Source organism: Dendropsophus ebraccatus, chromosome 9 (assembly GCF_027789765.1).
Source record: "Dendropsophus ebraccatus isolate aDenEbr1 chromosome 9, aDenEbr1.pat, whole genome shotgun sequence".
NCBI lineage: Eukaryota > Metazoa > Chordata > Amphibia > Anura > Hylidae > Dendropsophus > Dendropsophus ebraccatus.
Genome location: NC_091462.1, coordinates 114,022,591 through 114,036,083, shown reverse-complemented (window position 1 = coordinate 114,036,083; position 13,493 = coordinate 114,022,591). Strand labels below are relative to the sequence as shown.

The 13,493-nt window shown below is 41.7% G+C and overlaps 1 protein-coding gene across 1 annotated transcript; it reads right to left on the bottom strand.

The window, feature by feature from the left end:
• Positions 1-4,617: 4,617 nt before the first annotated feature.
• Positions 4,618-13,493, bottom strand: LOC138800536 (ubiquitin-conjugating enzyme E2 T-like). The gene is made up of 2 exons (XM_069982285.1): positions 13,366-13,493; positions 4,618-5,186 (listed from the first exon to the last, which is right to left on the bottom strand). The coding sequence occupies exons 1-2, from the start codon at positions 13,461-13,463 to the stop codon at positions 4,721-4,723; spliced, it is 564 nt and encodes a 187-aa protein (XP_069838386.1). The 5' UTR covers positions 13,464-13,493; the 3' UTR covers positions 4,618-4,720.

Here is a 13,493-nt window from a genome sequence, read left to right as displayed (position 1 = left end):
TAAAAGGGGTTGTCCAGCGAAAAGAGTTTTCTTTAAAATCGACTGTCAGAAAGTTATATAGATTTGTAATTTACTTCTATTTAAAAATCTCAAGTCTTCCCATATTTATAAGCTGCTGTATGTCCTGCAGGAAGTGTTATTTTATTTACATTCAGAAACAGTGCTTTCTGCTGACATCTCTGGCCGAGTCAGGAACTGTCCAGAGCAGCAAAAGAGAAAAAAACATTTTTTCACTGGACAACCCCTTTAAAGGACAAGTGCCATGAAAAACTTTTTTCCAGTAATTGAAGCACATTACAAAGTTATATAACTCTGTAATATGCTTCAATCACCTATCTGCCTCCCTCCACCCCCCACCAGGAAGTGTCCTGACTCACACAGACCTGATTATTGTCGTCACCGTCACCAAGCTCTTCTCTCAGCTCCTTCTTCTGTTACACTAGCCTCCCCCCTTCCCTGCCTTGTCAGGTGACAGGCTTGCTCAGCTCCCATTGGCTGAACAACTGCAAGCCATCACTTGTCACATCGCACTTGCTTATCTTCCCTCCGACTGACTCCGGCACATAGGCAGCTCCCCCCTCCCCTCATACCCTCTCTCCCCCCTCCCCTCATACCCTCTCTCCCCCCCTCCCCTCATACCCTCTCTCCTGCTGCCGTGGACTCAGTGAAGGAGTCATGTCACTAGAGAAGATAAGCTGAGCAAGCAGAGTCACCTGACAAGGAGGGGGAGGGGGAGGCTGGTGTAACAGGAGCTAGAGCAGCCCTCCTGCTGATGACTCATCCTCACAAGAAGGAGCTGCCTGGTGATGGTGACGACAGTAATCAGATCTGTGTGAGTCAGGACACTTCCTGGTGGGGGGTGGAGGGGGGAAAAGACAGAGAAGGGAGGCAGATAGGTGATTGAAGCATATTACAGAGTTATATATCTTTGTAATGTGCTTCAATTACTGGGAAAAAGTTTTTCATGGCACTTGTCCTTTAAGCTTTATAATGATCAGAATAGAGCAATTTTAGTAAAAATTTTTTAAAAGCAGCTAAATAAAATAAAAGTTATAGGTTTCCTATCGCTGTAATCATACTGACTTGAGGAACATAGATAACATGTCAGTTTTGACCTCAAATTCATTACACAACTTGAATTACCCGCCCCTCTGTCCCTCTTAGGCCGAATTCATGTAATCAAAATGATGAGTTTTCCAAAATTATTATACCCCATCCAGACGATCCCCATACTCCTAAAACACAGACGTAAACAGACTCACTTCTCTCTTTTAACAGTTTCATATGGCAAAGGAAGAAAAAAAAAGTACGTATCGCCAATACAACACTATGCCTACCGACGCGAGATGCAGGGACCAAACTACCAAATGTGAGAGTATATAACTTAGCGGCTTTATTCCGTCACGTGAGACTGGATATTGCACACTAGTCATTTTTCGAACCTGCGCTTAGAGTCAGAACTTGTAGCTACGTAGACCCTGTCGGCACTCCTCCCTGCCAAATATACAGAGACCCCTTTGCACCTTTTATTTTGTTCAGAGACAGAGTAGCAGCGCAGAGGACCATACGCAAACCATATCAACTACCTTATACGATGTCCAAATACTTCCCTCTCTGGCGCAACCCTGCTTTCCCACAGGGAGATGAAAACCCGCTCTTTTAGATGTGGAAAACTAGACACAGAGACACAATGGTGGATTTGCTTGATCTCCAGGTGGGTGCTTGTATTGGTGGGATACTTGTCTTGGCAAGACATCTCCAGTAAACACAAACTGACCCATAACCAACAATGGCAACATCTGCAAACCTGTAGTTATAGTAAAGAAAGAGTGAAGACCCTCCCCCTAGCGGAAAAGACTGGTCTATTTGATCAACTGCTGGCTTCTACGGATGCTCATTTATCTTTATCATAGATTTATTATATGCTCTCTGCGGTAGCATCACGATGCCTAGCAGATAAGGTTTTGAGTCACTGGGTAGGAACACTGTCTAGAGATGATCTGAACTCAAAAATTTTGAAAGGCTTGTCCTTGCCCTTCCAAACGAACGCCTCCGTGAATCACACCTGAAAGTGATACACAAGGCTATCTACGCCTTTAACTTCCAAAGAACGTCCCTCTCCAAACCATATACGCCATACTGCCCAAAATGCAAAGCTCCAGCAACAGATTTATTTCATGGTCTGTGGACCTGCCTAGAGACCCAAAGCTTTTGGAGACTTGTCCGGGAGCTTATCGCCACTACATGGAGTACTAACCTAGATATTGACCCAATAGGCTTCTTATTCTACTACACCACACACACCTCTGTAGATGGCTCTTCCGAGACATTGGTAGCAAGTAAAGGTGTACATCTAACTCTTCTGTTAGCTCTCCGGAGCATTTTACGCCACTGGTTAGACGAAACATTACCCCCATTGATGAACTCATAACTGGACTCAAAGACACATTACATTGGGAAATAATACACACGCTGAAAACAAAAGAAACTTCAACAAAAGATTTCTTTGGAAAATGGAGGAATTTTGTGGAATGCAAACTCACTCAAGTGGAAAGGGTACAGATCATGCAACACTTCAGATTCACTAGCTGCTATTGTACTGAGGACATTAAGGGCACCCTGGGCGTTTTGAAACTATGATATCTCATCTACTGATATGTGGACAGAAAAGGTTGGTCTGTCTCACTCCAATAATTATTACTGTTCTTTTCCTTTTGGGAAACCTGTCACACTGTAGTTTTTTCTGACTTTTGTTGGACTGCAACAAATCACTATATTCTCTGGGCACTTCTCTCTACAGGAAAACCCTTTACCTCACTTTATCTTATGTTCTCATCACCCCACTGTCGGAGAGATCACATTAATTTGTAGTCTGATTTATTGTCCATCCCGATACCTCATTGACCCATCTTGTGAACCGCCTTGGCAAGATCAGATATGGGACCTTGATGGAAGCGACAAACGATGGGTGGACTAAAACAGCAAAATTTGGGGGATGTACAGGATAATGACTTTATTGTCTCAGTTACAAAAAGCAGCAATTGTGTGACCTATCTGCAATTTGTATTACTTTTGTATACCTGTACAATACTGTAATAAAATGTTAAAAAAAAAGGTCAGTTTTACCACAGGGCAAACCAACCCCCCCCCCCCCCAATAATGAAAAAAATGCTGTGACCCCGCTCTGAATCCCTCCACTTTCAGCAGCTAGGGACCACGGCTATTAGCAGGTGCGGGCCGATCGCCACTCCCGCTAATTAGACACTTAAATGCAGCTGTCGGGGGGACGTGTCCGGCTTCTGAGGAAGATGGACGCCTATTAGAGGGGCTCTGCTCATCCACTGCTGGCTACATCAGCTACTGCCCCCCGTTATTCCCTGCCATCCTCCCTGAATTACCTGGGGGAGACCCCAAGAACCCCTGTAAGCAGAGGTTGCCGGCTTCAGTTGTGTCAGGAGTTCGAGGTGGGACGCCGAGTCCTCTGCATGCTGCAGCCGTCGCCATCTTGCATAACACAGAGAGGCTATAGCAGACCGTGAGGTCGGTGGCCGCCCCCATGGAGTGTCCTGCAGGCCAGCTGGGCATAGCAGCGAGAGGAGGACAGCCATATTCCACCTGGAGCTTTCCAGAACTGCTCTGGCTGCATAATCCCTGGGGTCACTTCACCACAAGTACTGGGGAATGGGGCACCAGAAGAGGCACCTCAGCATATTGTATATACTAAGTCCTGGAGCACGCAGGGGCCCACATCCACCCTACCTCGAGGGTCACCCAATTTTCATTGGCAGCTCTTACCCCTGTTCCCTCGCAGTCTCTCTCACAAATCCCCATCTGCCAGATGGACCTGGATTTCTGGTAAGTTCAGCTTTAGCTGTCCAGGAGTTGTAGTTTTGCAACAGCTGGAGGGCCGAACGTTCCCCATCCCTGTTTAACAGCATGATAACAAAGTAAATTGCAAACTTGCTTTATATCACATCTACTGCTGATACATGAAGTCACAGCCAGTCATGACGTACAGGTATGTGATATGTAGTGAAAGGGTTAGAGAGAAGCCAACAGCAGATTATAAGACTCTAACCTGCTGTTTTGTCCCTATAGTACAGAAGCCGCTTAGAATAAAAGGTAATTTTCTTACCATCACCTTTAGTTGTCTTTAAATCTGTTTTATTAATTAGGTGGTTTGGTGCACTGGGGGTGGTACCACAGCATTTGGTGTACCGATCCACCCATCCCCCCCCCCACTTCTTATGAATATTCATGTGGTGCTCTGCAGTGATGAGGGAACAGAGCAGCAATAGTCACACAGAGCGGATCAGTGTACCACAGGCCATAGCTCTGCCCCTAAACATTAACAAAATGGAGAATCAGGACACCATGAGAAACAGTGAAGTATTTTACAAGTGGATTATATGTGATATCAAAGCCTCAGAGGTCATCAAGTAACAAGGCACAGATCACATGATCACTGCAGCACCTCCTCTCTCCTCCTCCTGACCTCTATAGAGAGCTGACTCTGCTCCTGCATCCATATACATTACAGTCCATAAGAAACTATAGCAGGAGGCATCTGACAGCCCACTACAGCCGCACAATGTGAACATACTGTATGGTGACCCCTCTGTGTATATACACGCTTATTTATTCAGCACACGTAACATGACTGCCACCTGGCGGTGAGTGCGGTAACTGCAGCTGTCCTGTAATGTCCGCTATAGTGCCATCATGGTAGCCCGGGCCGGGGCTTTTTGGCGGGCTCTGCCTGGTCAGCGCTGCGCCTTTTCTGCGCCAGGCTGTGGGCGCTGGTGTCCCGGGGTTTGGCGTGCTTCTCCGTCCAGCTCCGGGCGGTGGCGCTGTACGCGGCCCTGTGGTACTTGTATTCCCGGGCGATGTCCGCCATCAGGGGGTCCTCCGGGTTGGGCTCGGCCATGAGGAGCTGGATGGAGGTCAGGACGGAGGACAGGCTCAGGGCCGGCCTCCAGGCGCCTTTAGGCGGCGGCTTCAGGATGTCCAGGCAGATCCTGCCGGCGGTGTCTATGTTCGGGTGGTAAATGGGGGTGACAAACTGCACCCGAGGGGGCTCGAAGGGGTATCTGTCCGGCACGGTGACCTCCAGGCTGAACACCCCGCCCTCATAGGGGGTTCCCGGGCCGCCCACCACCTGAGCCCGCAGCTCGTCCATCTTATCACTGCAGTCACGCTATCAGCACTTCACAAAAATGGAGTCACGCTATCAGCACTAGAAATTACAGTGCTCTTATATACCATGTATTACGGTAATAGCCAGGACTAGTTAGTTCCAGGCTTCAGAATGTGCCAGGAAGATCAGAGGGGGACATCTACATGTAAGACTAAAGAATGGCAACTCTTAACCCCTTCAGATCCATTCACCCACTGTTAACCCCTTCACATCCACTACAATCTAACTCATATACTGTTAACCCCTTCAGCTCCGGGAATATTTTATTTTTTTCTAACTATATGTAAAACAATCCTAAAATTTTAAAGTGCTGCGGAATCTGTTGGTGCTATATAAAAAAAAAAAAATATTATTATTATTATTATTATTTTAATTAACACCTATAAGAACATAAATGTATTTTGCTTCATTCCTGCCCGTATAACCGCTTAAGGGTTACTTTACATTACCGGATTCGTAGCGGATTTCACGCTGCCAGTTTGCAGTGAGATTTGCTGTGAATCCTTGTACTGAGAAGGTGAATGGGGTTCTGCTTCTTGTGATGCAATAAATTTCGCCACATAATATTTACCACCTGAAAACCCGGCTCATTTTAATTTATTTCTCTCATTTGTCTTATAGAAGAATCACTGTTACTGTAGGAATTCGGAGTAATGTGATAGGAAAGTGTCTATATGGGGCTATATGTCGCATTTTTTGAAGTCCAATAAAATAAAAAAAATCTAATTGTTATCCAATCACACTACCATATCCTAGAAGAGCGCTTATTCTCGTACAGATTCTGTGATTTTCAGACATTTTTACTGTAGGAATTTGGAGTAATGTGATGGTAAAGTGTCTATTTGGGGCTATATGTCGCACACTTTGAAGTCCAATAAAATCACGAAATCAAATTGTTATCCAATCTCGTTACCATATCCTAGTAGAACGCTTACTCTCGTACAGATTGTGTGATTTTCAGACATTTTTACTGTAGGAATTTGGAGTAATGTGATGGGAAAGTGTCTATTTGGGGCTATATGTCGCATTATTTATATCCCAATAAAATCACGAAATCAAATTGTTATCCAATCACACTACCATATCCTAGTAGAACGCTTACTCTCGTAAAGATTCTGTGATTTTCAGACATTTTTACTGTAGGAATTTGGAGTAATGTGATGGGAAAATGTCTATATGGGGCTATATGTCGCACACTTTGAAGTCCAATAAAATCACAAAATCAAATTGTTATCCAATCTCATTATCATATCCTAGTAGAACGCTTACTCTCGTACAGGTTCTGTGATTTTCAGACATTTTTACTGTACGGATTCGGAGTAATGTGATGGGAAAGTGTCTATTTGGGGCTATATGTCGCACACTTTGAAGTCCAATAAAATCACGAAATCAAATTGTTATCCAATCTTGTTACCATATCCTAGTAGAACGCTTACTCTCGTACAGATTCTGTGATTTTCAGACATTTTTACTGTAGGAATTTGGAGTAATGTGATGGGAAAGTGTCTATTTGGGGCTATATGTCGCACACTTTGAAGTCCAATAAAATCACGAAATCAAATTGTTATCCAATCTCGTTACCATATCCTAGTAGAACGCTTACTCTCGTACAGATTGTGTGATTTTCAGACATTTTTACTGTAGGAATTTGGAGTAATGTGATGGGAAAGTGTCTATTTGGGGCTATATGTCGCACTATTTGTATCCCAATAAAATCACGAAATCAAATTGTTATCCAATCTCGATACCATATCCTAGTAGAGCGCTTACTCTCGTACAGATTGTGTGATTTTCAGACATTTTTACTGTAGGAATTTGGAGTAATGTGATGGGAAAGTGTCTATTTGGGGCTATATGTCGCACACTTTGAAGTCCAATAAAATCACGAAATCAAATTGTTATCTAATCTCGTTACCATATCCTAGAAGAACGCTTACTCTCGTACAGATTCTGTGATTTTCAGACATTTTTACTGTAGGAATTTGGAGTAATGTGATGGGAAAGTGTCTATATGGGGCTATATGTCGCATTATTTATATCCCAATAAAATCACGAAATCAAATTGTTATCCAATCACTTTACCATATCCTAGAAGAGCGCTTACTCTCATACAGATTCTGTGATTTTCAGACATTTTTACTGTACGGATTCGGAGTAATGTGATGGTAAAGTGTCTATTTGGGGCTATATGTCCCACTATTTGAAGTTCAATAAAATCACGAAATCAAATTGTTATCCAATCTCACTACCATATCCTAGAAGAGCGCTTACTCTTGTACAGTTTCTGTGATTTTCAGACATTTTTACTGTACGGATTAGGAGTAATGTGATGGTAAAGTGTCTATTTGGGGCTATATGTCCCACTATTTGAAGTCTAATAAAATCACGAAATCAAATTGTTATCCAATTTCGCTACCATATTCTAGAAGAGCGCTTACTCTCGTACAGGTTCTGTGATTTTCAGACATTTTTACTGTACGGATTCGGAGTAATGTGATGGTAAAGTGTCTATTTGGGGCTATATGTCCCACTATTTGAAGTCTAATAAAATCACGAAATCAAATTGTTATCCAATTTCGCTACCATATCCTAGAAGAGCGCTTACTCTCGTACAGGTTCTGTGATTTTCAGACATTTTTACTGTACGGATTCGGAGTAATGTGATGGTAAAGTGTCTATTTGGGGTTATATGTCCCACTATTTGAAGTCTAATAAAATCACGAAATCAAATTGTTATCCAATTTCGCTACCATATCCTAGAAGAGCGCTTAGTCTCGTACAGTTTCTGTGATTTTCAGACATTTTTAATGTACGGATTCGGAGTAATGTGATGGTAAAGTGTCTATTTGGGGCTATATGTCGCACATTTTGAAGTCCAATAAAATTACAAAATCAAATTGTTATCCAATCTTGTTACCATATCCTAGAAGAGCGCTTACTCACGTACAGGTTCTGTGATTTTCAGACCTATTTACTGTAGGGATTTGGAGTAATGTGATGGTAAAGTGTCTATTTGGGGCTATACACCTGATAATTTGAAGTCCAATAAAATCACGAAATCCAATAGTTCTCCATATTGTTCTTGTTGTTGGACGCTTTTGGTAGACGACTTCCAATCCCAGGAGGGACCAGTTTCATGGCTGATGGAGGATAACCATTAAGAGACTTTTTTCAGGACTGTTCTTCTATTCTAGTTTAATAAGTCTATGTTCCTTTTAAGTTTAGGTTAGGGACTCGCAAGAGAATGAGGACCCTTGATGTGGCTTGCGAGCTTACGATATTTCTTGCCTATTTTTTTCTTCTAGTTTTCAACGGTAAAAGATATCTACTAATACCTCATTGAAGATTGGACATCGAGCCATCAAGGAGCCCCACTAGACTAAAGCTGCTTTCACATGCAGCAGATTTTAGGCAGATTTTCTGCAGCAGATTGTCTGTTACCAAACCAAAGTCAACCTGAAGTTTCAAATCTTCTGTAGAAAATCTGCATCAAATCCGCAGTGTGTGAAAGCACCCTTACTATTCTGCAAGTCTTCCCCAGTGCATTATAGGGCCATGCAGCTGCCACTGACTGACAGCTACTTACCGCCCTAGCGGTCTTGTTTCTGCTACCTAATAAAGAGCGCTGAGGGGCCTGTGTGAGCTGCTGGCGCCTGCTGATGCCCCTCCCCTGTGCCAACTTCTATGCTTTTATAGAAGAAGTCTGGCTAAAACATTTTTGTATTGTTATTGTATTGTCACCCAAAAGTTATACAAATCCCCAATATACACCTATTACGGGAAATGCTTAGAAAGCACTTTTTTCTCTGCACTTACTACTGCATCAATGCTTCACTTCCTGAATAACATGACGATGTCACTTCCGTGATAACATGGTGATGTCACTTCCTGGATAACATGGTGATGTCACTTCCTGGATAACATGGTTATGTCACAACCCGACTCCCAGAGCTGTGTGGGCTGTGGCTGCCGGAAAGGATGATGGCAGGGGGACACTGAGGGATACAGGGCACTGGAGGAACACTGAGCATGCCCCTGCCATCATCCTCTCCAGCAGAAAATCTGCCTAAAATCTGCTGCATGTGAAAGCAGCTTTAGTCTAGTGGAGCTCCTTGATGGCTCGATGTCCAATCTTCAATGAGGTATTAGTAGATATCTTTTACCGTTGAAAACTAGAAGAAAAAAATAGGCAAGAAATATCGTAAGCTCGCAAGCCACATCAAGGGTCCTCATTCTCTTGCGAGTCCCTAACCTAAACTTAAAAGGAACATAGACTTATTAAACTAGAATAGAAGAACAGTCCTGAAAAAAAGTCTCTTAATGGTTATCCTCCATCAGCCATGAAGCTGGTCCCTCCTGGGATTGGAAGTCGTCTACCAAGAGCGTCCAACAACAAGAACAAGATGGAGAACTATTTGATTTCGTAATTTTATTGGACTTCAAATTATCAGGTGTATAGCCCCAAATAGACACTTTACCATCACATTACTCCAGATCCCTACAGTAAAAATGTCTGAAAATCACAGAAACTGTACGAGACTAAGCGCTCTTCTAGGATATGGTAACAAGATTGGATAACAATTTGATTTTGTAATTTTATTGGACTTCAAAATGTGCGACATATAGCCCCAAATAGACACTTTACCATCACATTACTCCGAATCCGTACAGTAAAAATGTCTGAAAATCACAGAAACTGTACGAGAGTAAGTGCTCTTCTAGGATATTGTAGTGTGATTGGATAACAATTTGATTTCGTAATTTTATTGGACTTCAAAATGTGCGACATATAGCCCCAAATAGACACTTTACCATCACATTACTCCGAATCCCTACAGTAAAAATGTCTCAAAATCACAGAACCTGTACGAGAGTAAGCGCTCTTCTAGGATATGGTAGCGAAATTGGATAACAATTTGATTTCGTGATTTTATTGGACTTCAAATAGTGGGGCATATAGCCCCAAATAGACACTTTACCATCACATTACTCCGAATCCGTACAGTAAAAATGTCTGAAAATCACAGAAACTGTACGAGACTAAGCGCTCTTCTAGGATATGGTAACAAGATTGGACAACAATTTGATTTTGTAATTTTATTGGACTTCAAAATGTGCGACATATAGCCCCAAATAGACACTTTCCCATCACATTACTCCGAATCCGTACAGTAAAAATGTCTGAAAATCACAGAACCTGTACGAGAGTAAGCGCTCTTCTAGGATATGGTAGCGAAATTGGATAACAATTTGATTTCGTGATTTTATTGGACTTCAAATAGTGGGGCATATAGCCCCAAATAGACACTTTACCATCACATTACTCCGAATCCGTACAGTAAAAATGTCTGAAAATCACAGTACCTGTACGAGAGTAAGCGCTCTTCTAGAATATGGTAGCGAGATTGGATAACAATTTGATTTCGTGATTTTATTTGACTTTAAAATGTGCGACATATAACCCCAAATAGACACTTTACCATCACATTACTCCGAATCCGTACAGTAAAAATGTCTGAAAATCACAGAACCTGTAACAGAGTAAGCGCTCTTCTAGGATATGGTAGTGAGATTGGATAACAATTTGATTTCGTGATTTTATTGGACTTCAAATAGTGGGACATATAGCCCCAAATAGGCATTTTACCATCACATTACTCCGAATCCGTACAGTAAAAATGTCTGAAAATCACAGAACCTGTACGAGAGTAAGCGCTCTTCTAGGATATGGTAGCGAGATTGGATAACAATTTGATTTCGTGATTTTATTGGACTTCAAAATGTGCGACATATAGCCCCAAATAGACACTTTACCATCACATTACTCCGAATCCCTACAGTAAAAATGTCTCAAAATCACAGAACCTGTATGAGAGTAAGCGCTCTTCTAGGATATGGTAACGAGTTTGGAAAACAATTTGATTTCGTGATTTTATTGGACTTCAAATAGTGGGACATATAGCCCCAAATAGACAATTTACCATCACATTACTCCGAATCCGTACAGTAAAAATGTCTGAAAATCACAGAAACTGTACGAGAGTAAGTGCTCTTCTAGGATATGGTAGCGAAATTGGATAACAATTTGATTTCGTGATTTTATTGGACTTCAAATAGTGGGGCATATAGCCCCAAATAGACACTTTACCATCACATTACTCCGAATCCGTACAGTAAAAATGTCTGAAAATCACAGAACCTGTACGAGAGTAAGCGCTCTTCTAGAATATGGTAGCGAGATTGGATAACAATTTGATTTCGTGATTTTATTTGACTTTAAAATGTGCGACATATAACCCCAAATAGACACTTTACCATCACATTACTCCGAATCCCTACAGTAAAAATGTCTGAAAATCACAGAACCTGTAACAGAGTAAGCGCTCTTCTAGGATATGGTAGTGAGATTGGATAACAATTTGATTTCGTGATTTTATTGGACTTCAAATAGTGGGACATATAGCCCCAAATAGGCATTTTACCATCACATTACTCCGAATCCGTACAGTAAAAATGTCTGAAAATCACAGAACCTGTACGAGAGTAAGCGATCTTCTAGGATATTGTAGTGTGATTGGATAACAATTTGATTTCGTAATTTTATTGGACTTCAAAATGTGCGACATATAGCCCCAAATAGACACTTTGCCATCACATTACTCCGAATCCCTACAGTAAAAATGTCTCAAAATCACAGAACCTGTATGAGAGTAAGCGCTCTTCTAGGATATGGTAACGAGTTTGGAAAACAATTTGATTTCGTGATTTTATTGGACTTCAAATAGTGGGACATATAGCCCCAAATAGACAATTTACCATCACATTACTCCGAATCTGTACAGTAAAAATGTCTGAAAATCACAGTACCTGTACGAGAGTAAGCGCTCTTCTAGAATATGGTAGCGAGATTGGATAACAATTTGATTTCGTGATTTTATTTGACTTTAAAATGTGCGACATATAACCCCAAATAGACACTTTACCATCACATTACTCTGAATCCGTACAGTAAAAATGTCTGAAAATCACAGAACCTGTAAGAGAGTAAGCGCTCTTCTAGGATATGGTAGTGAGATTGGATAACAATTTGATTTCGTGATTTTATTGGACTTCAAATAGTGGGACATATAGCCCCAAATACACACTTTACCATCACATTACTCCGAATCCGTACAGTAAAAATGTCTGAAAATCACAGAAACTGTACGAGAGTAAGCGCTCTTCTAGGATATGGTAGCAAAATTGGATAACAATTTGATTTCGTGATTTTATTTGACTTTAAAATGTGCGACATATAACCCCAAATAGACACTTTACCATCACATTACTCCGAATCCGTACAGTAAAAATGTCTGAAAATCACAGAACCTGTAACAGAGTAAGCACTCTTCTAGGATATGGTAAAGTGATTGGATAACAATTTGGTTTCGTGATTTTATTGGACTTCAAATAGTGGGACAAATAGCCCCAAATAGACACTTTACCATCACATTACTCCAAATCCGTACAGTAAAAATGTCTGAAAATCACAGAACCTGTACGAGAGTAAGCGCTCTTCTAGGATATGGTAGCGAGATTGGATAACAATTTGTTTTCGGGATTTTATTGGACTTCAAAATGTGCGACATATAACCCCAAATAGACATTTTACCATCACATTACTCCGAATCCGTACAGTAATAATGGTTCCTCTATGTCTAAGACAAATAAGAGAAATAAATTAAAATGAGCCTGGTTTTCAGGTGTTAAAAATTACATATAGTTAGAAAAAAATAAAATATTCCTGGAGCTGAAAGGGTTAACAGTATATGAATTAAACTGTGGTGAATGTGAAGGGGTTAAAAGTGGATGAATTGAAGTGTTGTGGATCTAAAGGGGTTAACAGTGGATGAATTAGATTGTAGTGGATGTGAAGAGGTTAACAGTGGGGTAATTGAACAGTTGTGGATCTGAGGGGTTAACAGTGGGTGAATGGACCTGAAGGGGTTAAGAGTTGGCATTCTTTTGTTAGTCTTACATGTAGGTGTCACCCTATGATCTTCCTGGCACATTCTGGAGCCTGGAACTAACTAGTCCTGGCTATTACCGTAACACATGGTATATAGGAGCACTGCAATTCCTAGTGCTGATAGTGTGACTCCATTTCAGTGAAGTGCTGATAGCGTGACTGCAGTATCTTATCGCCCACCAGCCAGCAGCTGACCCCGGAGGGCGGCTCGGTGCTGAGGAGCTGCAGCTCCCGCTTTAGTCGTGACTGTCTCTGCATCTCACAAGATGGCGGCGGTGATGTTTGAGG